A 27,065-nucleotide genomic window follows, 5' to 3' on the forward strand; every position below is an offset into this window, starting at 1 on the left:
TCCCTGTCTACTTTGCAAAATATATCACTCCATTAGATATGCCAAACGTCCCTAATGCATCACGCTGTCTCCAAGTCCAGCAAATTATACAATTTTTAAAAAAAATCACTAAGAGAATTTCAACAATGCTATGCTTCACTTGCTGCTTTGCCCTGCATCTAGTTGTTACGTAATGTTGCCTCAGAAACTGCCTTGCTGCTTGCCTCTTGCAAGCTCTGTGTGGGCTCATTCTGCTGAACTGAACAATGGCAGCTTCCTACTGCTGTAACTACTGGTTCAGAAGAGTACCCCCCCCCACACACACACACACACATTTCCTGGAGTTACCAGGATTCTCATATCTTCCTTTATGTCAGTCAAAGTAGCCTGATAACCATATTCCCAGGCGGGATAAATAAATCACCTCATTTCACTGTAATGAAATTTTTGTAATTTCACTTTGGCTCACAGGAGAGCCAAAGCAGTTTACACCAGCTAAAGTTCTGTCCTGTGTTTCCGTATGAAGCATCCAGGCTCCTACAGTTTTCTCTGATTTTTTTAAAAAGCTCTTTCACTGCATTAGCTGCTTTTGCAGCCTTGCACTCTCCTCTGGGTCAAGGTTTTAAGTTGAACAGGACATGTCTAGCTTCTGCTATGGTTTGTATCAGTCTAATGTAAACCATTTGAGTCATCATTATATCTGGCTGGGAAGTGCTGGGAGCTGCAGGAGTTTTTTCTGTCTAAATATGCATAGGATTCCATCCGTGGTCCATCATCCAGCATGAGTGGGTACTGGGTGAATGTCTGGATTTGGTCTGAAAGTTGGATTTCAAAATTTGAAATTCAGATACTGAGACCTGGACTTCAGTGTGTATATTCAGTGTTTTAGAATGTGAAGGAATGTTTTAGCATTTTATTCTTTTCTAATAAATGTGTCTTGTAAGAGGGGATACATTTGCTCTTTTCCTTTTTTTCCTTTTATTCTTTTATTCCACTTTGAGCTTCCACCAGAAATATTTGAAGTAGGATAAGAGATGCCTTATACTGAGTCAGACCCTGGGTCCATCTAGCTCAGTATCATCAGCACCGACTGGTTGCGGCTCTCCGGGGTTCAGGCAGTAGTTTTTTCAGCCCTACCTGGAGATGCCGGGATTTAACTTGGAACCTCCTGCATGCAAAGCAGGTGCTCTACCGCTGAGCTATGGCTAAATAATACAATATTTGTCCTTCAAATTCATTGGAACTCTCTCCACGGGGCAGCTGCCGGGCTGCAATGAAGAGGGGAACAGAATGGTGAGCTTGCTCTCCCAGGCCCATTTTGTTCTAGACAGAGTAAGAGGAGTAAGTAACTGTAGGAGGACAGGGCCTTCTGTCAGTGGAGGCTGATGGCTCTGATGTTGGGGGGGGGGGAGTGAATCTGCTCCCGGTTTCAGTCAGGTGCTGAACCTAGGTTGGGGATAGGATCCAGCACCTTGGATAGCTCCTTTAGAGTTCTGACTGGTTCTAATTGAAACCTAGAGGGGATTAATTTCCCCACTGACATCAGAGCCACCAGTCCCCACTGCCTTCTGTTAGGCAGCAGAGAACAATCAAAAGACAGACGTGTTGTTTCAGGTACGTGTTTTATTTCTTTCTTTTTTAAAAAATCATATCCATGAAAAGCAAGAACAGACCTAGAAAGAGTGAATCAACTGGAGAATCTAAAACCTAAACTTGTCTAGGATCAAATAAACAGCTATAAGAAGAATCAGACCTCTGCGAGGTCATCACCCAAGATTAGGCATCTCTGTTTCACAGACAGGCATTAAATAATCAGTAGAAATTTCCCATGAAAACATGCTCTGAAGAAATGTTAACCAAGGTGCTCAGAAGCCAGGGGGATTGATCCCGATTCAGCCACTCCCAGTTCCTTAACAACAATATAAAATCTCAAAAATGCCAACTACTTACACAATATGCAGCTAAAAACAAAATACGAGGGGAAAACACCACCCCAACCCAGCACTCTTGGAGACCATGATCAACCAGGAAATTTTCTCAAAATGTGTTCTTCCATAGCTCCCATTCATTCGAATGGTGCTCAAGTGAGAGAACTTTCTGGAGGGCTGTGCTCCATTCCTGCATTCACTTAGGCACACTAAGGCTGCATTTAGTTCACTGGAACTCTACGCACACACAACCAGGTGCAGGACTGCCATCTAAATACCTTCTGACTTGCAGCAGACACTTGCATTTAAATCAGCCTTCCCCAATCTGGGTCCTTCCAGATGTTTTTGTCTACAGCTCCCGTAATCCCTGACCACTGACCATACTGGCTGGTGGGAGTTATAGTCTAAAACATCTGGGAGGCTGGTTTAAACCAACACGACTCACCGCTCCTAGTTGTCTAGGCAGAAGCAGAGATTAGTCCCACGGGCACCCATGTCATCTCTTATCCTTGGGCCTGCTTCAGTGCTACTTGCTGGCCTTGAATGGTGTGAAGAAATGCTAAAGGTCCATCATGAGAAATAGCGAGTACAAAATGTTGCCAAAAGCTTTCTGACATCCACTAAAAAAGGGACCTCATTTCTTACAAGACCTCCAGTTATTAGCTGGTAGTATCCAATTCCACAATGACTAAAGCTGGAATAAGATTCAGTGATCTGGAATGTGTGATCTGGGCGTTATCACCGCTTCTCGGAGAGTGTGTAATACTTATGGCCCAGTGGCTGGAGCAAGGCCATGGCTAGTGAAAAAGAGAGATACAATCTGCTATTTTAGCTCACCGTCGCTGCAAATCATCGCCTCACAAAGGGATGATTCTTCTAGAGAACTAGCAGAAAATTTCCCAGAGCTGGAGTTGTTGTATGAATATCATTAATGGGCAAGTATGTACAGTTAATTGAACATTAAAACTGAGACTGTACTGGAGAAAGTAGCAGGCAGTGTTCAAGAACATCCAGTGTTGCTGATCAGCTTCAAAAGACCAATCAGCTTTGCTGTGCATTTCAAATTAATTCTCAGGTGCAGCTTTCTACAATGAACCCAGGCTTCTGTACCAAAGCACAAGGGAGACAACTGTAGACATAGGGTCCAAGGCAGTCCCATATGTTGGCTATATCTCAGGGGACCCAAGTTTGGTCAAGAGTCATTATAAACCAGCTGCAACACTGGGCGCTGACCCATCTAAATCAACATCACAGGCTGGTTTCTCTTTCAAATTGTACCAGGGTCAGCCATGGAGCCAACCAGAGGCAGAAAAGATGCATTAATGACTGTGCTGCTACGTGCTGCTGTCCCATGTTCTCTGGGTCCCCAGCTGTCCTGTTACCACCACCCTGAACACTGTATCAAGACTGTCTTCAGAAACACTTTGACATGTAAATAATCCATATGCCAGACACACGATTCGTTCCATACACAGCCTATCCAAAATGGAGTCCGAGTGTAACCTCCTAGTCCAAGGCAGAGCAACTCAAGCCACATGCTTCTTAGTCCCAGCCTAAAACTGAGACTGTTCTGGAGAAAGAAGAGAGACGAGTCCCTTTGACCTCATTGGCCTGGCAGCTAGAATGCTGGCAGTAATTGAAAGAACTCTGTCATGCAGGAAAGGGCCAGCTTGTACGCCTCAAAAAAAGGTGCAGCTGGTGTGATTTCTCCATACAGATTCCTCCGCTTGAGTTTTCTACACAGTCTCTACTTTTAGATCGTAACTTACATCATTGGAATTTGGCGGATATGTTGCTGATGATTCTATGGAAGGGACCTCAGTATCTGTTCTGATGGTGTTTGGTTCAATCAATATGGCCTAGAAAACAGAATATATTAGTTTTGCTTGTATGCCTGCCACCTCCCACATTCCTCTGAGGGACTGATTCATTCCCTGAGGGACTGATGTCAAAACATGACTGACTGGATCAGGTCTTAACTCGCCTTATCCCTGTCCAATCACATTCCATATCCCCATCCAATCCAAAGCTATTTCCCTATCAGCTGCAATATTCCCTCACCCAAGTTATCTGCCCAGTTTAGCTGTACCATCCTCCTCACCACGGGCTTCGCCACACCAGGCTTTTTATTCTGCAGTTTACTGGGGCTTCTGTTTATGGTTTCTATGCAGAATTAAAGATCAGCTCCTTACACATGCTGCAAGTTTTCGGAGTCTCTGGGCAGAGAGCAATAGAGAGCCGCAAATCAGTGGGTCTCCCAATGGATTCAACTCTCTCTCTCTCTCTCTCTCTGCAAAGCAGCATGAGGCTTCATTGCTGTCAGTTGCTTCCATGGCGGACTCCGTCTTCTTCTTCCATGCCCGGCAGCTCTGCGCTCACTTTGAGACTCTCCTAGCCTGGCCAAGAAAACTCTCCTCCCAGCCTAGGTCAATAGGCAGACATGCTGGAGAAGTGGGGCAGGGGGAAAGGGGCAGTTGTGTTTTTCCTGCTCTGGCCCAATGGCCTCTTCTCAGGCTGTGGTTATTGTGGAACCGTGCAATTACACGCGGCCACTGAAGTGGATTCACATTTAAATAGTGCGTTATCTCTGATCTTTTAAAAAGTGGTATAAAGTTCCAAACCACTGGATGTGCCCTGGAGGTTGATGATGTCATGAAAAAGACCTGCAAACTTCCAAGAGTGACCCACCATGAGTGCTCAATAAAAGCCTTGTGTGAAGGAGCCCCATAACTTCTTGCCAGTGGCACAGCTAGGTAATTTTAGACCCTGGACTTAAAGGTCTTATCCCCGCCCCCTTTTAGATTGCCATGTGTATTACTTCAGGTATAAATCAAAGAACTAACATTACTATTCTCTCTCACAAATACACACACAAGCACACACACACCACCATTCCATGCTTTACAAGTGCTTCTATATTCCTGTTAGGTTGGAGCAAAAAGCAAAAAAACCAAACCCCCACCCTTTATGCCACCCCGATAAAAAGAAATAAAAAGAAATACTCTGAACGTGTGCAGTTCTGCATTTTAAATTCATTTAACTCACAGCACCATCATAACATGAATGCAATTATACAATTATAATCCTGGTGAGACTTATGCAGTCACCTCATTGGAGTCAGAGCGGGTGGCCCGGCACCAAAAATACGCAGTGGCAGATGCAATGCAAAATTCCACGATGGTGAATGTCAACAATACAATGGCGATCCTGTTGCCTGTCTTTTCCCAAAAGAAAACATATGCAGTGTTACAAGGCAACCACCACACTGAAATTTACCCATTTATCTTCTCTCATTCTTCATACGGGGCATTTTCGGGTGGGGTTTTGTTTTGTTTCTTGTCCATTCCGTGTGAACATAGGAAGAAGGCTTTTCAAGCTGTGAAGTTAATGTCAGTACCTTCCTCTTGCAAGTACTCGAATTTAAGAGGCAAGACTGTCTAGATGCTAACAGGAGGTGACGTTCTGTTTGTAAGGCTGCAGCCCTGCCCATACTAACCAAGGAGTAAGCCACATTGAACACAGTCAGACTTACTTCTCAGTAAACATGCATAGGATCAGGTTGCATGAGTTCTTAGTCCAAATTATTTAACTTGAGAAAACATCTTCCGTTGTATCTTGATTTGAGCTTGATGCAAGCTCTTTGATATTGTTTGACTGTGTGTCAACAGTGTGTGTGTGTGTGTGTGTGTGTGTGAGAGAGAGAGAGAGAGAGAGAGAAATGTGAGAAGGCAGAGGGAAGAGAGACAGACCGTCTGTCATTCCCAGCACACTCTGGCTCCAGTCTCAGCTGGAACCTTTCAAGATTCATGACTGATAAGCAGTACCACAATGTCTATCTCCTTAGATTCCTTCTTAATTAGGATTTGAAATCAGGATCTGAAGCTGGTTTGCAAACCCTGGTTAAGAGGTAAACCTGGTTGCTAGCATTCATGATGGTTAATAGTGCTGATGCAACATCTTAACCATGTTTAATTGAGGTGGAGGAAGGTGAGGGAAAATGTATGCTGGAGAGGGGAGGGGCTGGGAGGGGGGACACATAATTCTGTGGGTCGCTCCCATTCTCTTCACCATTGTAAAAAGATTGCAAGCATTATGTTGTTGCTAAGAAATGGAAACTTACCATCACCAGGGAATACTGATGATTATCATCAGAATGAAATGGCCCATTGATGCTCAGATCCACTATAAAAGCCAATATACCAAGTAACGCAAAGATGGCACTGATGATATTCATGGCTTGTGAGCCTTTCACCTGGAACACAAAAACATTGAATGGTGGGAGGAGGAATTCTAACGGACATTTAGAGCACCCTTTGGACTTGAACTCCCATTACCCCTGGCTGGACTAAACCTCCCATCATCCCCACCATGGGGCCATTATGAGGTTGGGGAAGGCTGCTCTAGAGTATTAGCAAGTTGGAGGGCCTGCATGATTTCTCATTCTGCTTCTCTAGTTCTGCTTCTCTAGACTTTGGAAATGAACTCTGACTCTCTGTGCCTCAGTTCAAATGTCAAGTGAGAGTTGTGATGCTTCATTATGAAGCACTCCAAGAGTGGGGCTGTCAGCCACAGAAGCTGCTTATGGTGGAGCGAGATGATTTAACTACTGAGAGAGCTGAAGGAGACATGATGGAGACATCATTTCTTGTTGGGTATACTATCATTTCTATCCCATGGTTATCCCTGCTCAAATAGGTATGGCAGGGTTCCAAAACACTCCCTACAGCTGCAAAATCTGTGAGCAGAGACAATAGTGGGGTGAACATGTACACTGTGGGCAACAGTGATTGTGTCCTGTGTTTGAGAACCCAAGAATAATGCACCAGCTACTCCCCTCAGTCTGAGACACTCACCCTCTCCATTGTGGCTTCACCTTGGGACCCTAGAGGTCCAAAAAACCCCTACACAGGCTTTCTTCATAGTTTTTCCCATAAGAATGAAGGCTGAGAAAGAAACTGGATGATCTGAAGCCTTGCAGCCCCTTTCTTTGCATGTCTCCTCAGATACAACTCCCACTGAATTCTGTGTAAGTCCTGAGGAGTAAGCATAGCCTTGCTGCCTTAACCCAGCAGACCTAAAACTTAGTATTTATAATAAAGTTGAGGAACCTCAGGCCCAGGGCCATATCTGGCCCACTTGGGGTCCCAATTCAGCAATTCAGTTCCCCAGATGTCCATGCCCCCTTTCCCTGGCCCCACTCCTTTCCCCAGCCACTAATTGTTTGGCAGTTTACCAGCTTTTGTGCAGTTTTCTCCCTATTCTAAAAGCTTGAAATGCCTCTCATAAGGCTTAGTTACTGACAGTAAGAGCTTGAAGCTAAAACATGCTGGTATTTTTTTGTATTTTGGGCTCTGCCCCCTTTGCCTTTAGCCCCACCCACCACTGTAATATGGCCCCTGAGAGCTTCTCTGAAATTAATTTGGCCCTTGTGTTGGAAGAGGTTCCCCACCCCTGATTTATAACCATCCACAGGGATGGACTGGAATTCCCTTGGCAGTGCAGGCTATAAACTGGGACAGTGCTTCTCACTCCTGCAGCAGCCATTACATAGGGAACCTTTAAGGACAATTGCTAAATCTTGGGCAACAGGGAGATGTGATTTTGGTTGAACATGTAATCTGCTGTAGGGGAAGAAGAAGCAAAGTACATACGTTCCATCCCCGCAACATCCTCCTCCACGTGGTACACACACATGCAATGGCCTTTGACTCAATCCAGTTCATGGCTAGTCCATTTGGAAAATGTGCCAGCTAGGTTCCCTGGAAGGGTCTGAAATAAGCTTAACAAAGGATATAAGCTTCATGCCATAAGAAATAAACCCATTTTTGCTTTAAAATACTCTCTGGTTTAATAAATATCCACTAGAGTATCCTTTATACGTCTTGTATGTTTCAACATTTCCTACGACCCCTACTTCCCATTATAATATATTACATAATACATTATATGTATTGTGAGCCGCATAGAGATTTTAGGATATTAAGCGGCATACAAGTAGTATAATTAAATGAATAAAATAAATATAAAGCCGAGCTTCAGCAGGGTATCTGCATAATGTGCCCTCAAACCCTGTGCAATTGTCCCTCTACTTATCTTGAGCATTTCCTTTCAGTACAGGATACAAACTCTGTTCATAATGCAGAGGAAATTCCTTGAAATCTGGCTATATGCTTCATCTAAGCCAATCAGGGCCTTAACCATACTTTGAATGGGCCCTTTTTCAACCTCAGGGTCTACTTTCACTTGAGGTAAAACAAAGTCTCCATTATTCATTCATTATATTTCTACCCCATCTTTCCTCCAAGGAGCTCAAGGTAGCCAAGGAGCTCAAAGTTCTTCCTCCCTGCCACCCAGTTTTATCCTCATGAAAACCCTGAAGTAGGTTGGGCTGAGAGAGGGTGACTGCCCCAAAGTCATCCAATGAGCTTCATAGCTGAAAGGGAGGGGGGATGTTGAACCAGGGTCTCCCCGTCCTAGTCCGACACTCTAATCACACTACACCACACTGGCATTCTGCTGATTCCAGACATGCAACGCCTTCGCTATTCCACATGGGATGAACAGAGTAAAACTGGAGTTAACATCCAGGGAAAAGAACTTCAGGGTGACTCACTGCACACTCAGTAGGGCTCTTCTCAGCACCAATGGAGAGGCATCCAGAAACAATGAACTGTTTGGGAGGAAGGAAACAAGTATGTAACTGACTGTCACATTATCAGTAGTCTCCCTTCCCACCATCCATGGACCCATCTCAGATGGCTGTGGTAGAAATGAAGAGGAAGATTGGTACCATCCTTGCTGGTATTTTTAAAAAGGATGGTTTGATCAAGAAAAAAGAGGCTATTACATCTTTATACCATGCAATGAGATGTCTCAGCATCTGGCCAGGAGGTCAGACTTTCTAGATATTAAGAGGCCTCTACTGTTTGGGACATTTATGTTCTTTCATCTCATTTGTTAACATCCCAATCTTCTACTTCAATCTGCTATGCTGGGCCTCAAAACTAAGACTGTTTCTGCACTTTCACTTGGCAGGAAGTAGTTATGAGGCACTTCATCCCCTCGAAAAGAAGATGGAGATGCAAGATGAATGGAGGCTGACACCTCTCCTGCTCTGACATCATGTAGACCCCCCAGTGCATGATTGCTCAAGTGATTGGTCTCAGCCATGCTATGTAGGGATTCTCTGCCTTAGAGCCACCAGAACAGGGCAGTGTGTTTGATGTGTCTGATTTTAGGGCTGAGATGAAACCATTTGCCTTGTTTCAGATTTTGTTTTCTGAGTGTCAAAACCATTCAGGGTGCCATTTTCAGAAATGTTCAACATTTGTTGTGAACATATTTGTATTTTTTCTTTCAATACTGACTCCTTCTCTGTGCCATTTTCCTTCTTCTTTGCCCCCACAGAATTCAGTCCCATTTTCCCATACTGCTGTTTAATCCAATTGGCTTTTCTGAACCATTCAGTTTCATCAGTGGTGTCATGCAGGAAACACCCAATGTGATGACATCATGGACACTTGTAAACAATGAACAGAGTTCACCAGAGCCAGTTGGATGAAATGGCAGCGTGGTAAATGAAGCTAAGGACAGTGAGAGCAAAAGGTATCAAAACAATGCAATCATTCAGTGAGATGTGTTTTTTATCAATCATTTGTTTGTCTATGCTAATTTCAATATGAATATTCATCGCAGCCCTAATCAGGTGTGAGAAACAAATGCACCTTGAGAAAGTAGTATTGCAGACCTAGCTTAAGGGTGCTTTCATGCGTGAGGCTTAAATAATCCTTGACCTTCTCCCTTGCTATTTTTTGTAAACACACTATCATTTTTTATCAGGCCCAGCAACAGGGCAACGTTATGCCAGGGGCAATGTGGGAATTTTAACATGGTGGCTTGTAGCTGCCTATTGCTGCCAGTAGGTAAGTCTGCAGCTGGGGGCCCATGGACACCGGGCCCCTCAAACCTGGAGCCAGCCCTGTTGTTACTTGCAGAGGAGAGGCATTTGTATTGCAAATGCACATTCTGCCCAATGTAGGTTTCATATACACATCACATACCAATTTAGGGTGCAATCCTATGCATGTTTAGACAGAAAAAAGTCCTACAATTCCCAGCATGCCCCAGCCAGCTGTGCAGGCTGGGGCATGCTGGGAGTTGTAGGACCTTTTTCTGTCTAAGCATGCATAGGATCGTGCCCTTTAGCAAGAATCTCTTCACACCTCAGACATGAACATGTAAGACAATACAGAAGAATGAAGGGAGTAAACTAATGCACATCATGCTAGAGACTGGGATCCAAATGGTGTTCAGGCTAGTAAGTGGTATGAAGCAGACGGAGACAGGAAGACGCGTGAACACAGACAGCAAGATAAATGTAACAGGAAGGCGTTGACGAAGCTGCTCAAAAAAGACAGTCATGGGTTGACAGTAGGAGAGGGAGCGCAGATAATACACCACACCACCCTGTCCCCGCCCCCCAAAGAGCATTTGCTGCATGCAGTTGCCCTACAGCTAGGTGAGGATGCACCCAGTTTTTTTGCATGATTGGCTAAAGAAAATCATATGAGGAGGTAGCACTTTCCAGATTGCATTTCATGATTTGCCTCTGTGTAGCATTCCACTCCTTTAAAAAACAAAACAAAACTGTGAACACATGGATTTCATTAAAGAAGTAAAGACTTTTCCACCCATGGCCTGGACAGAGCTGTCATGCTGTTTCTTCCCTTCCCATTTTGGCTTCTTCCTGTTGCTAAGTTGGTGCCATTGCATCCATCCAGAGACACCTCCGACATCCTTTCAGCTAATTATTTTTATCAGAAGCTCAACCTGCCTGCTTCATGAACCGGGCTATTTCATAATCCCCCCTCCTTTTTAAAAAAAATCAGCCTAAATGCAATTTGATTGAGTCCAATTGGGGTGCACAGAAGTGCAGTTCCATATATTCAGCAGTTAAGGAACAATACCCTAAGCCCACAGTTTCAGGAGGGGGAGGGCCACATACACAGGGAGTAAGGATCAAAACAGCGCAGGGCAAAAGCGAAACGAAAATGGGCCATGACAGAAGTGCCAATATGGACATGTTGTTGTTTATTCGGTCAGTCGCTTCCGACTCTTCGTGACTTCATGGACCAGCCCACGCCAGAGCTTCCTGTCGGCCGTCGCCACCCCCAGCGCCCCCAAGGTCAAGTTCGTCACCTCCAGAATATCATCCACCTTGCCCTTGGTCGGCCCCTCTTCCTTTTGCCTTCCAATTTCCCTAGCATCAGCATCTTCTCCAGAGTATCCTATCTTCTCATTATGTGGCCAAAGTACTTCAGTTTTGCCTTTAATATCATTCTCTCAAGTGAGCAGTCTGGCTTTATTTCCTGGAGTATGGACTGGTTGGATCTTCTTGCAGTCCAAGGCACTCTCAGAATTTTCCTCCAGCACCTCAGTTCAAAAGCATCTACCTTCCTTCGCGCAGCCATAGGTTACCACAGGGAATACCATTGCTTTAACTATGGACATACTCCTGGGAATAAAAGGAATTCCTTTTTTACCCTGATTGTAAGGGCTTAACTAGACATTAGATTGATGGCTGCTGACCCACATCTCCCCTGCACATCTCCTTGGTAACTAAAAGAAACATATGTTGTCATTGTGCTTTGCATTTCCCCACCCACACTCCGGTTGATTAACTACTGCAAGAGATGGGGAAATGCTGGGAAGTCCTAACATCACTTCTTAGGTTTCTTTGACTAGACTTTATTGGTGAGATATGGACTGGGGGGTGAGGGTGAGTGAGTTGGTAGCAGCCTTGTGTCCCATTAACCTCGAATTAGGCCCTAATAGCAGCAAATGTATCAGAAGAACAAAAACAAGTTTTCTTTGCACATTCTGCAGTGCATACGCAGGAATCTGAGAAGCAGCATGCAGCTTTGTGAGAATCACAACTTTCCTGTTTAAAAACAAGTTTCTAGTCCTCATAGTTGTGAGGGGCATGGCAAGAAGGACTTTTGCTAGTCCACAGGTAGGAGTGCTTTGTTCTGCATAGGTTAAGCTAGCCTATAGCTCCTAGTCCCAATTTCACCATCCTGGTTGCTCCCACAGATCCATGTCTTTTTATCATTGGAGATCTTAGGATAACCCCCCCCCCCCAAACTTCTGTAAAATCCAGTTAAGGTGATCAGAACAGATAACTCATGACATGATTAATTTTGAGCCCAGATTGAATTTTGGTTACCTTGTCAATCCAGGATTGCCAATCCCAGATTGGAATGTGCCAAACACAATTTGGCTAAGTCGACATCTTGCCACCTTCATGTTTCTGCTATGAATATTCAAACCATTGCAGACTTGATCAGATTTAAAACCCACATAAAAAAGCCACTTCCTGAATCAACATTAAGAATGTATTAATGTATGGACAACAAAGCAGGAAAATCCAGAAAGGCCTAAAAAGTAAAAATGTGTTTGGTAGCCCTGATCCTAAACATGTTTACATAGAATTAAGTCCATTGGGATTTGCTTCCTAATAAACATGTTTAGGACTGCAGCATAAGGTGCTCCTAACACATGGTAAAATATGCTATCATTCCTGTTACATTCAAGGGTGACAAGTGAAGAGATAAGGGAAAGATGCATACTGAGGCAGAGCCATGCGGTTGTGCTTTTCTGGGATGGTTGTGCATTGGCATCACAACCACTGCAGAGAGGACATACGGCATACCAGCTTGGAGTCAGTGCTGCAGTGGCATAGCCAGATGGTAGCCCGACATGGACCCTGGACAAACTGCGCGGTTGCTGTCTGCATGCAGGCCAGTGCTGGCACTGGGTAATTCTGTGCTTACCCTGCTCATCTCCAAAGAGCTATACAATGTGTAGTCAATATGTGTCCCTATCAACATTGCAAACAAGGACATTGTAACAACATGCATAGCACTTCCTTGAGAAACCTGTACATTTCCGCTGTAAGAAGTATATTTACTTTGTCCTGAGCACGTGTGGTGCTACATATTGTCTGTCTTCAGTATCGGGGGCAGCATGTCTCTGTATACCAATTGCTGGGGAACAGGAGAAGGAGGGTGCTACTGCACTCATGTCCTGCTTGTGGGCTTCCCTCAGGCAGCTGGTTGACCACTGTGGGAAGAGGATGCCTGACTAGATAGAGCTTTAGCCTGATTCTGCATGGCTGTTCTTATGTTCTTATCTTCAAATTACTTGTCATAATAATCATCCAACGCTTCCTCAATCACATGTTCACCATTCTCGGAATCTCATGTCTGGTTTCTAGTTTGGGAGCTTGTTCATAACAGTGCTCACGTGAGCCTGTTTTTCAAGGAGACACATTTTAGCAACTCACACTTCTTGATGCAGTTGCAGGCTAGTGGATCAAGCCAGGCCTGAAGAGCTGCTGGACCCTGGCTACTCAGTCCCATCTTTGAATTCCTACTTCCAGCCTCTGCCAGCAGGACTTGGTGTCTTTGGGTCCTGCTCCTGGCACCTTCTTCACATTACAAAAAGAAAAACCCATGAGAAAGTCACAACAGGACCTATTTATTATAGGCAGTGTTGTTTCTTTCTCACTCGTTTTTTGTGTGTGATCGGAATGCCTCCCTGTTGACCATCTCCACATTGCAACATAATTTACACATCTGGGCATGTGTCGTCATGGTAGTCCCTCCACTGTTGCAGTTAGTAGCTCGCTCGCTCTCCTTTCTTAGCAAAGAACAGGCGGTATCTCAGGTCACTGACATTCACTGTGGAAAGTTTCAGTGCATAAAGACAGCGTGTGGAAAAGCTTCCAATTTTTCATTAGTGCTGAAGAGAGATTCCACACTTGCCCCAACTCAGTAAAGGCCATCTGTGTTCCTTCGTTGCTGGTCAAGATTTGTACGGCATTTGCCTTCCCTTGCCACCAAATGCACTTGCACTATCCCATCCAGTGAATGCATATATTCCAGAAGAAGAAGTACAAAATATTTGTGGAGTACTTCCAAGTATTCAAAGTGCTTCGCATGCATTATCTAGTTGTAATCCCTACAACAACACTGGGAAAACCATAGCTTTGATTAGATGGACCTTTGTCGGCAAGGTGATGTCTCTGCTTCTTACTATGCTGGCTAGGTTGGCCATAGCTTTCCTCCCAAGGAGCAAGCGTCTTTTAATTTCAGGGCTACAGTCACCGTCTGCGGTGATCTTGGAGCCCAAGAAAGTAAAATCTGTCACTGCTTCCATTTCTTCCCCTTCTATATGCCAGGAAGTGATGGGGCCAGATGCCATGATCTTAGTTTTTTTTAATGTTGAGTTTCAAACCAGCTTTTGCACTCTCCTCTTTCACCCTCAACAAGAGGCTCTTTAGATCCTCTTCACTTTCTGCCATTAGGGTGGTATCGTCTGCATATCGGAGGTTGTTGATAATTCTCCCAGCAATCTTAATTCCGACCTCTGATTCATCCAACCCGGCATTTCTCATGATGTACTCTGCATATAAGTTAAATAGGCAGGGTGACAATATGCAGCCTTGTCGTACTCCTTTCCCAATTTTGAACCACTCGGTTGTTCCATGTCAGGTTCTTACTGTTGCTTCTTGACCCTCGTACAGGTTTCTCAGGAGACAGGTAAGGTGGTCTGGTACTCCCATCACTTTAAGAATTTGCCACAATTTGTTGTGATCCACACAATCAAAGGCTTTAGCGTAGTCAATGAAGCAGAAATAGACGTTGTTCTGGAATTCTCTTGCTTTCTCCATGATCCAGCGAATGTTGGCGATTTGATCTCTAGTTCCTCTGCCTCTTCGAAACCCAGCTTGTACTTCCGGTAGTTCTCGGTTCGCATACTGCTGAAGCCTAGCTTGTAGGATTTTGAGCATCACCTTGCTGGCATGTGAAATGAGCGCAATGGTGCGGTAGTTTGAACACTCTTTGGCGTTGCCCTTCTTTGGAATTGGAATGTAAACTGACCTTTTCCAGTCTTGTGGCCACTGTTGAGCATTCCAGATTTGTTGGCATATTGAATGCAGCACTTTAACAGCATCATCTTTTAGGATTTTAAATAGCTCGGCTAGAATACTGTCATCTCCGCTACCTTTGTTGTTACTAATGCTTCCTAAGGCCCACTTGACTTCACTCTCTAGGATGTCCGGCTCAAGTTCAGTGAGCGCACTATCATGGCTATCAGGGACATTCAGATCTTTCCTGTAGAGTTCTTCTGTGTATTCTTGCCACCTCTTCTTAATCTCATCTGCTTCTGTTAGGTCCCTGCCTTCTTTGTCCTTTATCATGCCCGTCTTTGCACAAAACGTTCCCTTGAGATCTCCAATTTTCTTGAAGAGATCTCTAGTCTTTCCCATTCTGTTGTTTTCCTCGATTTCTTTGCATTGTTCATTTAAGAAGGCCTTCTTGTCTCTCCTTGCTATTCTCTGGAACTCTGCATTCAGTTGGGTATATCTTCCCCTTTCTCCCTTGCTTTTCGCTTCCCTTCTTTCGTGAGCTACTTGTAAAGCCTCATCAGACAGCCACTTGGCTTTCTTGCATTTCTTTTTCTTTGGGATGGATTTCGTTGCTGCCTCCTGAACAATGTTACGGACCTCCGTCCATAGTTCCTCAGGCACTCTGTCTATCAGGTCTAATCCCTGAAATCTATTCATCACCTCCACTGTATATTCATCAGGGATATGATTTAGGTCATACCTGAACGGTTTAGTGGTTTTCCCGACGTTCTTCAATTTAAGCCGAAATTTTGCAAGAAGCAGCTCATGATCTGAGCCACAGTCAGCTCCAGGTCTTGTTTTTACTGACTGTATGGAGCTTCTCCATCTTTGGCTGCAAAGGACATAATCAATCTGATTTCGATATTGACCATCTGGTGACGTCCATGTGTAGAGTCGCCTCTTGTGCTGTTGGAAAAGAGTGTTTGCTATGATCAGCATGTTCTCTTGGCAAAACTCTATTAGCTTTTGTCCTGCTTCATTTTGTACACCAAGGCCATGCCTGCCTGTTATCCCGGTGATTTCTTGACTTCCTACTTTAGCATTCCAATCCCCTATGATGAAGAGGACATCTTTTTTTGGTGTTAGTTCTAGAAGGTGTTGTAGGTCTTCATAGAACCGATCAACCTCAGCTTCTTCGGCCTCAGTGGTTGGGGCATAGACTTGAATTACTGTGATGTTGAATGGTTTGCCTTGGATTCGTACTGAGATCATTCTATCATTTTTAAGATTGTACCCCAGTACTGCTTTTCCCACCCTTTTGTTGACTATGAGTGCTACTCCATTTCTTCTAAGGGATTCTTGCCCACAATAGTAGATATGATGGTCACCTGAATTAAATTTGCCCATGCCTGTCCATTTTAGTTCGCTGATTCCCAAGATGTCGATGTTCAATCTTGCCATCTCATGTTTGACCACCTCCAGCTTACCTTGATTCATTGATCTGACATTCCAGGTTCCTAAACAATATTGTTCTTTACAGCATCGGATTTTCTTTTCACCACCAGACACAGCCACAGCTGAGTGTCCTTTCGGGTTTGGCCCAGCCGCTTCACTCTTTCTGGCGCTACTTGGAAATACCCTCTGCTCTTCCCCAGTAGCATATTGGACACCTTCCGACCTGAGGGGCTCATCTTCCGGCGTCATCTCTTTTAGCCTTGTGATACGTTCCATGGGGTTTTCTTGGCAAGAATACTGGAGTGGGTTGCCATTTCCTTCTCCAGTGGACCACATTTTGTCAGAACTCTCTGCCATGACCTGTCTGTCTTGGGTGGCCCTGCACGGCATAGCTTATGGCTTCACTGAGTTACGCAAGCCCCTTCGCCACAACAAGGCAGTGATCCATGAAGGGGATCTCAGGACCTATCGGACCCTAAAAACATTTATCTCCCTTTGGACCTCACATCCTTCTCCCTCCCTTCCTCTCACACATGCTGCTGAACTCTGTTGATTGATTGATTGATTGTATTTTATCTCACTCCTCAGCCAAAAAAAGGCTCCTGGAGCGGCTTACAATCAATGAACAAATTTTCTGAAAGTTTCCAATTGGTTCCTTTTCACATCCATTGTCCTAGGGTCATGATAGGTGTCAATTGGTCACTTGCCAATTTCTTACATTGGAAGACATTGCTCCCCAATGGGAAAGGCATTCATCAAATCAAAGCAATGTTCCAAGGAAGCTGCCTTTGCTATAGATGTGATCCTGAGATCCTGGTTTTCAGGAAATGGGTTCCCCTAGCTTTGTATGAGGCTCACAACCACTGACATCATGGCTTCCTCATCCTTTTGCAGTCTGCAGGTGTGCATGATGAGGTTCCCTTTTCCTCTCTCTCAGTTGTTCAGGGAAAGCATTCTGCTGCTCTGCTGTGACCTTTCAACAGCACCAGATGTGAGGCTGAAACCTGCTGTTCCCCCTGGAGTCTGTGTCCTGGCTCCCATAACTTCAGAGGCTGGATCTGAAGGGATGAGCCCAAAGGGATGCACCTAAATGGGTGGTTGCCAGAGATTGGAATGGAGAAGCTGTTGTCCTGGAACACTCCAAACACATCAGGATGTCCTCTGCGAGATTGATCATTTGTGCAGAGCATACTGGCAGATATCTTGCATAGTTTACATTCTCAGAGGCAAAGCACCATGGGATCATTCACTGAAGAGCATGGAAGTGCCCATGTTCCCAGTTCCCCTTGTGACAATCACACAGAAGGGTGAGACATCTTCCCCTGTGTCAGCATGGAACATCTGCGGACTGAAGTGACTTGTAAACACCTCCCCACCCCATCAGGAGCCAAAATTGCAAGGGGCATCAGTTATGGCAGTCCAGATGAGGAAGCCCTGCCCTGTGTGAGGGACTAACATCTGGCTGCTACAGCAGCCATTTCCTCTGAGATCTGACATGGCCCAGAGATTCAGAAAAAAAGTAGCAGCTGGAGCATCTGAGGTCTGGGGAGGGTACACATCTTTGCTCCTCCCTAATAACTTGTGTCTGTTTTGGATGGTGGCTGGAAGAAGAATGGCATCAGGCTAACCACAGTAGATGAACAGCGGAAGTCCATCTTTGCCTCTGAGCGTACAAAGATTACTTTTCATAGAAAATGTCCTTAGCCCTGGAATCAAGATCAAAGTATCGGCAGATACACCCTCCATTCTGAGCTTACCTAATGATGTACCTGAGGCCTCCTGGCCAATGGTCATTTGTCTGCATTTGCAGCTTGCACACGGTGTTAGTTGCAAAAAAATAAACCAAGCCATGGTGGCTGTCCTGTGACCATGCAAAACACTCTGTGTTTTGTATTCTGCCTCCCATAGTGCCACCTTATGCAGATCACTTGACACTCTGCTGCATGGTTCATCTATGCTTTATTTAAGTTGTGGTTTCACACAAAACCCAGTGAGTGCTGCAAGTCAATGTATTTACCATCTTTTGGGGTGTAGCCCTTGCCAAAAAGAGGGGGGGATCACTATACATATTATTCATCATCACAGATAGTAAGGATTTTGGTCCTGGCTCAAGGACAACCAAACAGAAGTGACCGCTGCCCTTTGGAAACCATAGAAAAATCCAGGAGTTTCACATAGCTGTGATTTGACAGCATGGCATGACCCTTGTACCCCAAAGGTAGAAGCAAAGGCAAGGGCTTGTGCTTTTTCTAACTGGGAGCAGATCTCATGTAAAAGTATAAATTTGTTATTATTGTTACTCTACACTGCTAAAATGTGCTGAAAATAGAACTTCATAGCTATTACACTCAGATTGCAAATGGGGGGGGGGTGTAAATGAGAAAGAGTGTAATCCACTGCCATCCCCACATTGCAAATATGGGGCAGGGACTGAACTATATAGCAAGCTTTTTGTAAGCCACTATTTCTCTTTTGGCCTCAGCCCCACTTCTGACCTGCAGTATTAACAGTAGAGTATGTTACAGGGTTGTCATACAATAATGGTTTATGACCACCCTGCAATGTAGTCCACTGTTAATATTGCAGGTCAGAAGTGGGGCAGAGGCCAAAAGAGAGATATTGGTTTACAACAACCCTGCACTGTAGTCCAGTGTTATTATTCCCATATTGCAGGGAGAGGGCTGAAGCTCAGAAAGTACAGTTTATTACAACCCTGCAATGTAATATCTTCTTATTACGTACTTTGGGAGATCTAACATACTGTAGCCACTCTTTCGGGCAACAATCAGGATTATCAAATAGTACTTTAAAATGCTGCATTGGAAATCATACCTGGCCATCACCTAGTGACCACCACTGTAATGAGAGATTCTATCCCCCACCCCCCACCCCTGCCCCAGTTATTGCCAGCAACCAACTGGAGACTTTTGACGCAATTATGGCAAACTATAAGGTAAATTTCTCTGCACCCTTTCTTGGGAGTAGCCCACTGAACATAGTGGGAGTACTTCTAAATAAACATGCATAGGAGTGTTTCCATGTGCAAGGCCTAGCCTGCCTGTAAGCTTCTCTTGCGCCATTTATGCTAATGTCTAATCGTTGTTAATGTGGAAGAGCATTTGTAATGTGAGTGAGCATTCTGGCTATTGTACATTTTCCATTCACATTCTTATGAAGTGACTGGCGCCATTTTGAGGGCTAAGTAGGAATTATACTGAGGGAAGAGCATGGGCAGAAAGGATTAAATGCCTTCTCCTAGGGCACGGTGTCCCTGATTTTCAAAGCACGCCAGTGCAGCAGCTAATTAGTGAAACACAAACCGCATGCAGGGAGCTCCACATCACAGAGATCTCCCACACCTTATCTGGCATGGCCTGAAGCCGCATGTGTGAAAACACCATTAATGTTACATCTGAGATGCAAGAACTTGTCCCAGGAAGGCTGTTTGTAGTGGAACCCCTGTGGCAAGTGCAATGTGCATGTATACCAGTCCTCAGTGTGGAGGAACCAAGTGGTGTTCGAGTCAAGTCTTCATCTGTCTTGGCAAAAACCACCCTGCCATAACCACTAGGGATGCACAAATAGCTTCAGAGCCCTGTCACGTACATATGTGCTTTTAAAGATGGCAGGGCGCCCTAACCTATTGCAGGCTCTCTGCTGCATGTACATATTTTTTGTACCAGCATACACACCTTTCAAACATGCATTTATGTTACAATTTGACAATGTGCATCGTATTTATATGCTAAAAATATTAATGCCCTCATATAAGGCTGAATCCCAGACCAGGCCATTTTGGTTGTCTGATCTGAATCTCTGAACTGATTTACAAAACATGCTTGGGAATACAGATCTGTCATCCTGGAGCAGAAGGAATGGGACCAAGGCCTTCCTCTCTTGGTGGCTGCCTTCCCCAGCAGCGGCACAGATTTCACATTTTGACTTAGGAGAAAACTACATTACACACAAATGTGTGCAATAAAACACATTTGTTGTGTATGCACAGTTGTTTGTTCGCTTTTTTTTTAATGGAGGCTGTTAATTTGAACAGAGGAGTGAGGGTGGTGATGTGCCTGACCCTTCCCTTGCTGGCCTATTTTCTACTCAAAATCCCACCCCCCTCAACTCCTCCTCCCTCCACAGGGCTCCATTTGTCTGTTTCCATCTGGAAACCTGTGTGGGGAAAAGCAGGAAGGTGATTTTGAGCAGGAAAAAAAATGTTAGCAGGGATAAGGTGAGGCACTGCTTCCCCCTGCCAGACACCCACTTGAATTTTTAGCCTCCTGAGACTGCTTTTAATTTTCGAAAAAAAGCCAGCTGTCAGTAATTCATTGAACATGTGTAGGAGGTAGCTTGTACCTCAGAGGTTCCAGATAAAGCCTGCACTGCACGACACTGCATTTCTGTGTAATTCTGCATGGTGATCCACAACAGCTGCATCAAATGAAAGCATCCTTGGGGGACAGGATGTAAAACAGGCCTTCCTGTAGAAAGGGCATTGCAATTTTGGAGTATGTCTGCTTAACATCCCAACAGCATCCAGATTTTGTGTAAAAGGGGTGGGGGTGGGGGTGGGGGAGGAAACATACACATACATTCAAGACTGTATTTGTTTTCTCTAACATGAAACTGATGTGGAACCCTAATGTTGTGCTTCTCAGAAGTACACAATCTATTTGCTCCAAGGCATTTACTCCAAGGATCTCTCAGTAGAACATTGGGTGGATGGTGGATGATAGATATCCCTCCCTTCTCTAGGAGATAGAGAGCAATGTTCTCCTCAACATCTCTGATAAAGTTTTAATTGCTTTTTAAATGGAAAAGGACATATACTAAAAATGTACTTTTCATTTTTAGTGAGAATACAATAAAATAAAAAACAGAATTTTGGACACTTCAAGAGGGAAAAAGGAAGGAAGTCCAACATTTATTTTCAAGCACAAGGGACATTTTTAAACACTTAATGAGATTCAAAATGGATTACACACATTTGAAAGATGAAAAGCATTGTCTGTGTTGTCATCAGAAGCCAGGCAGGCATCTGAAGGTTTCATGCCCCAGCACTGACTGAAATCTCCACTAGGGCTGCAATCCTATATTCGCCTACCTGGGTGTAAGCTCCATTGAACTCAATAGGGCATACTTTTGAGTAGACATGTATAGGATTGCAGTGCAGACCACACTAGTCCAGGAGCTTTCTGATGGCTCAACAGAGTTTTCCTTCAACAGCAGATGCCCCTTCCATACCATCACTGCCTCCTTCTCGTACATGGCATGCCAAGAGGCTAGCATCCTCACTCCCCCTTCCACTCTCTCTGCTCTTGCCTGTCTGCCGGCCTGCTCTTCCACCACGCTCCCCATCTACCCAGGGGGAGTTGTCCGTTCCCACGTGTGATACTCACAGATGCTCCTCCCAAGAAGGGGATCTCTCCAGACACAAAGAATGAGGCATATACACTGGTCAAGGTGCTGAGAATGATCCCAAAGCTAATGTGTATGAAGCCAGTCATGATCTGGATGGTCTGTGGGAACAATCAGGGGAATAATACTGGGCACTTGACAGATTAAATTCACACACACACACCCCTTAATGAGGCCATGGGCTCCAAACACCAGGGAATCTGCTGACTTGCTCTTCTTAATTGCGCAATTACTGCCATTTGTTTTGTCTTTCCACAAAGTGCTTCATGATTTTCACCTTTGTCACTGATGACTTTGTGTTTCGGGACACCTTGTTCTAAGTACTTCGTTCCTGAGAATAGTTAATGTCATCTGCTAGCTGAATGAAATCTGACATTTACAAATCTGCTCTAATTAACACTTCCATGCTGCTCAGATGCTAAGCAGACAGGAGGGCCCGCCATAAAATCTAATACTGGACCAAGCTGATCCAGGTGAGCCTACAAGTAAGGAGGAGTGGGAGCTGGATGGGTCGGGGGGGGGGGGCATGTTCATTACCTCAGAAAATGTGATTGGATGATCCTGAGTGTTCCAAGGTCTTCCAGCATGCAATGAACTCCTGACTGTATGATCTTTAGGTTAGCTCAGGCTAGCCAGATTATGGGAGGACAAAGAACAGGTCTGCAAAACATGCGAGTCAACAAGTTGAACTCCAGCTACTCAGGTGTACGGGGACCCTATAACCATCCTGGTTTTACTTCCTACCTGCCACAGCAAAAATGTGACATGTGACAAGGACCTGGCTGGCAACAATATCTAGCTGATGGGCCATGTCCAGTTGGGTCACAACTTTTGCTTGAATGGGTTACTGGGTAGTTTCCATCCATTCTCTTCCCCTGCACACAGGCAGCAGCTTGGGTCATTTTTATCCAGTTTACCATCCCCATAGATTCTATGTAGTACTTGTGAAAAGGGCTCTTTTAAAAGTGTTAAAATCCACTTTTCCGCTCAAACAGGTGTTGATTATACAAATATTAATCCTCTCAACTTGTGAGAGAAGGGAATGAATAATGTTGCGACCATATTCTAGCTGAAGAAACAGCAGCAGTGCAGTAACCTAAGCCTCTCGCATTTTTGGTCACTGATTCAGGCCCACACATGATGGACGCAGCAATGCAGAGCCTGTGAGAAGGCAAGAGAGGCAGAAAGGATTCTTGAGGAGCAAGCCAGGGCATTCCTGTCTCCCAGGGCCTAGGCTGCTTGGGGACCATTCTTCCCGTCTCTTGGCCCCAGCTGAGAAGCAGCTGAAGATACAGGGCCAAACACAGAAAGGAGTAAAGAGAAAAATTATATAAGTGAGTGGTAGCCCTCATAAGGCATTTGAGTAAAGGAATGGAAACCACAGAACATTACAAGATGGGACAGAGGCATGTGAGAATAGTGTGTGTGTGTGTCTGTCTGTCTGTCTGTCTGCGTGCGTGTGTGAGAGAGAGAGAGAGAGAGAATGGGGTGGGATGGGGGTTATGTTTCTCCTAATTATCCTCAAGCTAACGAGTGAAAAACTAAAATCACTGGGTGTTGCTTGACCAATTTTTTAAAGTTAGGAGACACTGATGCATCTGATGAAGCAGGCAGGTGCCTATGAAAGCATTTACCATACATAATACACTGGGTGGGCCACATCTAGGGATGGGTGAGAATTTTGCTTCAGTTTGGTTTTGATAAGAATTAACCAAAATTTATACATTTCTCCATATTCGGGACAAGAAGAACTTGAGATTTGAAACACTTGAATGTGGGAGAAACCAAAATTGACAGATTCATCCATCCAGGTCCTGGGCTTTGAGTGTTTAGCTCTTGAAAGTCTGGTTTTGAAAAGGATCCCGGTGTCTGCAACCAGGTTTATGTTTAACTTAGAGTTACCACTGGGTTTCTGTGACTGGCGTCCTTCCTCATCTTTAACAGCTCTATGGCAGGTAGGCACATCATGGCCCCCACCATGTTGCAAATAGCTGTACCTGGTTCAGATGCCAGGTGGGAATTTCAGTTCAGTTCATTATTTTTGTAAGAAATTACCAAAAGTTCTTCATATTTGGGAGAGAAAGAATTTGTGATTTAAAAACTGTGAATGTGGAAGAAAGTGGAACAGATTTGCCCATCTCCAGGTGATTCACCCATCCCTAGAGTGGCCACGTGCCCTACTTTACAAAGGACTGCCCCCTATTTGAAGGGCTGTCAGGGGACAGTCCTCTATTGAAGGCATCCTCTATTGACAGGGCTGTCCTGCTTTAAAGATAAAGAGCCATAAGAAAGGGGAGCAGGGGCAGTTGCCCATCAAGAGTTAGCACCTGGGCAGCAGACAGAGCAGGCACACAAATCACCTGGTCACAGTTTTCCTCGCCTTTGATGAGATGTACTGTATTTCTTTTGAAATTATAGTAACTGTTTCTACGCTTGCATTTATGCATATAAACTAGCATCTGTGAATCAATGTCCTCTTTTCTGGTGATGCCTTTCCTCTTTTTTTGGCAATGCATAAGTGGCCATCCTAGCTACATCTTCAGTGCCGGTGAGTTCAGTCCCATTTGGTGGAGTATCATAGTCTGACTCAAAAACAAGGAGAGTTTGCCATTGATAGATTGTCAGCTGCATCCACACACACACAGCTGCAATGACTGGAACGACTGACTGAGACAGCGCTGGCCAGCATTTCTGGGCTTTAAAAGTAACCTGATATTTACTGCCTATTTTTTTCTTTTTCTTTTTTAATCAACTGAAGAAAATTATGTGTCCCTCATTTTTTATCTAAACACAATATTCGGTTTAATGCATTTGTGCATTAAAAGAGAAAATAAGACATACCACATGAATTACATTTGTGCCAACTTCTTGGGCCGGCTGGGAAGGAAGAGTAAATAATAGTTCTTTTCAGCCAGGTACAACTTAGCGCAGCAGAACAATGTGCTGATACCGCTCCCTCTGCTACAAGGCTTTTGGTGGAGACCCAAAGAACTCGTACAGCATATCTGATGCCTCACAAGCCCACACATGCATCACGAAGGGAACCAGTGCTGATGGGCTGGGAAATCCCAGCACAACAGGACACCTATTTTTAACAGGTAGAGGAAAGTCCCTTTCCATCATAGCACTAAAGCACTGAATGAAACATTGGATTTCCCTTTGTAGATGTGGCATATGCTGGACTCTGGTTTATTGTGAACCTATGCAAGACTGATGCACGTGTGTGTATACGCAGCCACTTCTGTACAAATCCAAGTGGACCTGGGCCTGTGCTTAAGCTCTAGTCTTCAAAGCACCACCATACATTTTGTCTTCTTGCACCTGCAGGATAGGAAACCTTCTTGTTTTCATGGAGCAACAAAATATTCTGTATCACCCCACAGAATCCAGCCAATATTACATTGGCCAGGTCAGTTCAGTAATGTGGTCTTTGGGTGCAACACTGGCACCTCCTCCCTCCTCCAGGTGTTTACCTTTGTCTTGTTTTCTTCCATGGCTCTATGAAGAACCAGGAGGGGGGGAGAAGTTTATTGTTCTGTGGGGTGGGAAGGTGGATGTTCCTTCTGATTATCTGTTTTTATGAGAACCACTTGGAGATCCTGGGATGTCAAGTGGTATATTAGCAAATATATAAACAAATAACTCCAAAGTAAGATTCTTTTGACTCTGCCCTTAATAGAAGCCATGGCAAAGATAATTCACTCTGCTTCCAACATCAGAGGCAAAGCTTATTTTGAGCTGGAGCTCACCAGGTTTCAACCCAGGGACCCATTCTGAAAGCTGGGCCTGAGCCCTGGCTGGAGCAGGGGGATTAACAATGAAGAGAATGCCTCTGGGCATGTGCAGAGTAATCACAGCCACAGGCACACCAGATCTGGGATTAGTGGTCAGGACCCCCAGATTAGGTTTCTGAATTTATTTATTTATTTATTTATTTCATTTATATCCCACCTTTCTTCCATCATGGAGCTCAAGGTGGCTATATGTGGTTCCCAGGTAGTCTCCCCTCCAAGCACTGACCGGACCCAAATCTGCTTAGCTTCAGCAAAGTGGCTGCCTCATGTGCCTTCAGACCTGAACAGTTCCCATTCTGCTGTCAGCCTTATGTATGGACAACACTGCTTGGATCAGGCCAAGGTTCCATCTAGTCCAGCATTCTGCTTCCATTAGCAGCCAGCCCGATGCCTCTGGAAAGCTCACAAGCGGTGCATAAAAATGATGGCCCTTCCCTGTTTGTTCTTAGCATCTGCTATTCATGGATATACTGCCCCTGCACATGGAGGTTTGATTCACCTATTGAAGCTCACATCCATTGATACAATAATTCTCTCTTGTATGAAGTTCTCATAGGCTTTGGCAGCGTTCTGCCTACATCTATGTATTTTTTTTATAAAAATACTGTGTTCCTAGAGCAATGCTGCTCACTTCCTTCCCCTATCTATGCTCAGTGCTGTCCTAAAATTGATGCTGAAGTCTGCACGCCAGCTACCAAGACCAAGGCACTGGGCATGCCCGAGATAGAGGGTCAGCGGGGTCATTCTCCACTCCTTGCTGGCTACAGAATTAGTTACAGTTGCCTGGGAATATTTAGCATGGGAACACACGCACACACACACACGACCGGTCAGGATCATCCTGAGAATGAGCTGCTTTCCAAAAGGTGCTCCTACCAAATGGGCCATAAATTCCCCTTAATCTGAGACAGAAAGGGCATAATGAATTCCCAGGTTAGTTCAAGGAACTATTATGATTATCCATGCTGACAGCATTTCCCTCCCCCGCTCCCTCTCTTCCCCGCTACTCCACCCCCCCCCTCACACACACACACACAGAGGGAGGGAAGCAGAAAGAAACAGGAGAAATCTAGAATAGCCCCCCCCCTCAAGTTAGGAGATCGGACGCCATTTCAGGGGAGGCCATCCCAGCCCCTTCCATCCTGCCCCATCCCGCAGGGCTCCCCCCACAGCTCTGCCACTCACCCCCAGCACTCGGTTCTTCCCTTTGGGTATGGTTTCCACTGTGTACATCACGGTCCTTCTCCCCAGCCGGAAGGTCCCCATTCCCTGCATAGGAACGAGCGGGCGTCTTCGCTCCCGCGCCTACCGGGACCCCAGCAACTGGCCACTCCGAGGCATCGGCCGCACAGGCTGAACACGGAGGACCGCCCGCGCACTCGGCCCGGCTGCTCGGCTCCGGCACGTTCTCTTCGAGGGAAAGGGGAAATCGCGGCCCTATTGGCTGCTGCCCGTGATGATGTCACGCACAGGCAGAGCTGCTGCAGCCGGAGACGCAGAACGGGGGTCGGGGAGGGGGCGCCTGGGGGGAGAAGGCGAGCTGGGCTTTGCCCCTCTGCCCGCAGGTAAAGCCTG

General features: G+C 45.1%; 1 protein-coding gene and 1 long non-coding RNA gene across 4 annotated transcripts in view; both read right to left on the reverse strand.

The window, feature by feature from the left end:
- Positions 1–27,065, reverse strand: part of LOC146357977 (uncharacterized) — a 717,854-nt gene that overhangs the window by 171,788 nt on the left and 519,001 nt on the right. The window lies entirely within an intron of this gene.
- On the reverse strand, positions 1,591–26,904 carry LOC146357983 (membrane-spanning 4-domains subfamily A member 12-like). 3 transcript variants are annotated; one of them, XM_084859614.1, is made up of 7 exons: positions 26,676–26,904; positions 22,234–22,356; positions 21,678–21,797; positions 8,521–8,577; positions 6,028–6,159; positions 5,015–5,125; positions 1,591–3,766 (listed from the first exon to the last, which is right to left on the reverse strand). In XM_084859614.1, the coding sequence occupies exons 3-7, from the start codon at positions 21,783–21,785 to the stop codon at positions 3,644–3,646; spliced, it is 531 nt and encodes a 176-aa protein (XP_084715740.1). In that variant the 5' UTR covers positions 21,786–21,797; positions 22,234–22,356; positions 26,676–26,904; the 3' UTR covers positions 1,591–3,643. The 3 variants fall into 3 exon arrangements, with proteins under 3 accessions (XP_084715740.1, XP_084715730.1, XP_084715750.1); XM_084859604.1 differs by lacking the exon at positions 22,234–22,356; XM_084859624.1 differs by lacking the exons at positions 21,678–21,797; positions 22,234–22,356.

This window comes from Heloderma suspectum, chromosome 1 (assembly GCF_057233095.1).
Source record: "Heloderma suspectum isolate Gila_16-S chromosome 1, 16-S_ref, whole genome shotgun sequence".
NCBI lineage: Eukaryota > Metazoa > Chordata > Lepidosauria > Squamata > Helodermatidae > Heloderma > Heloderma suspectum.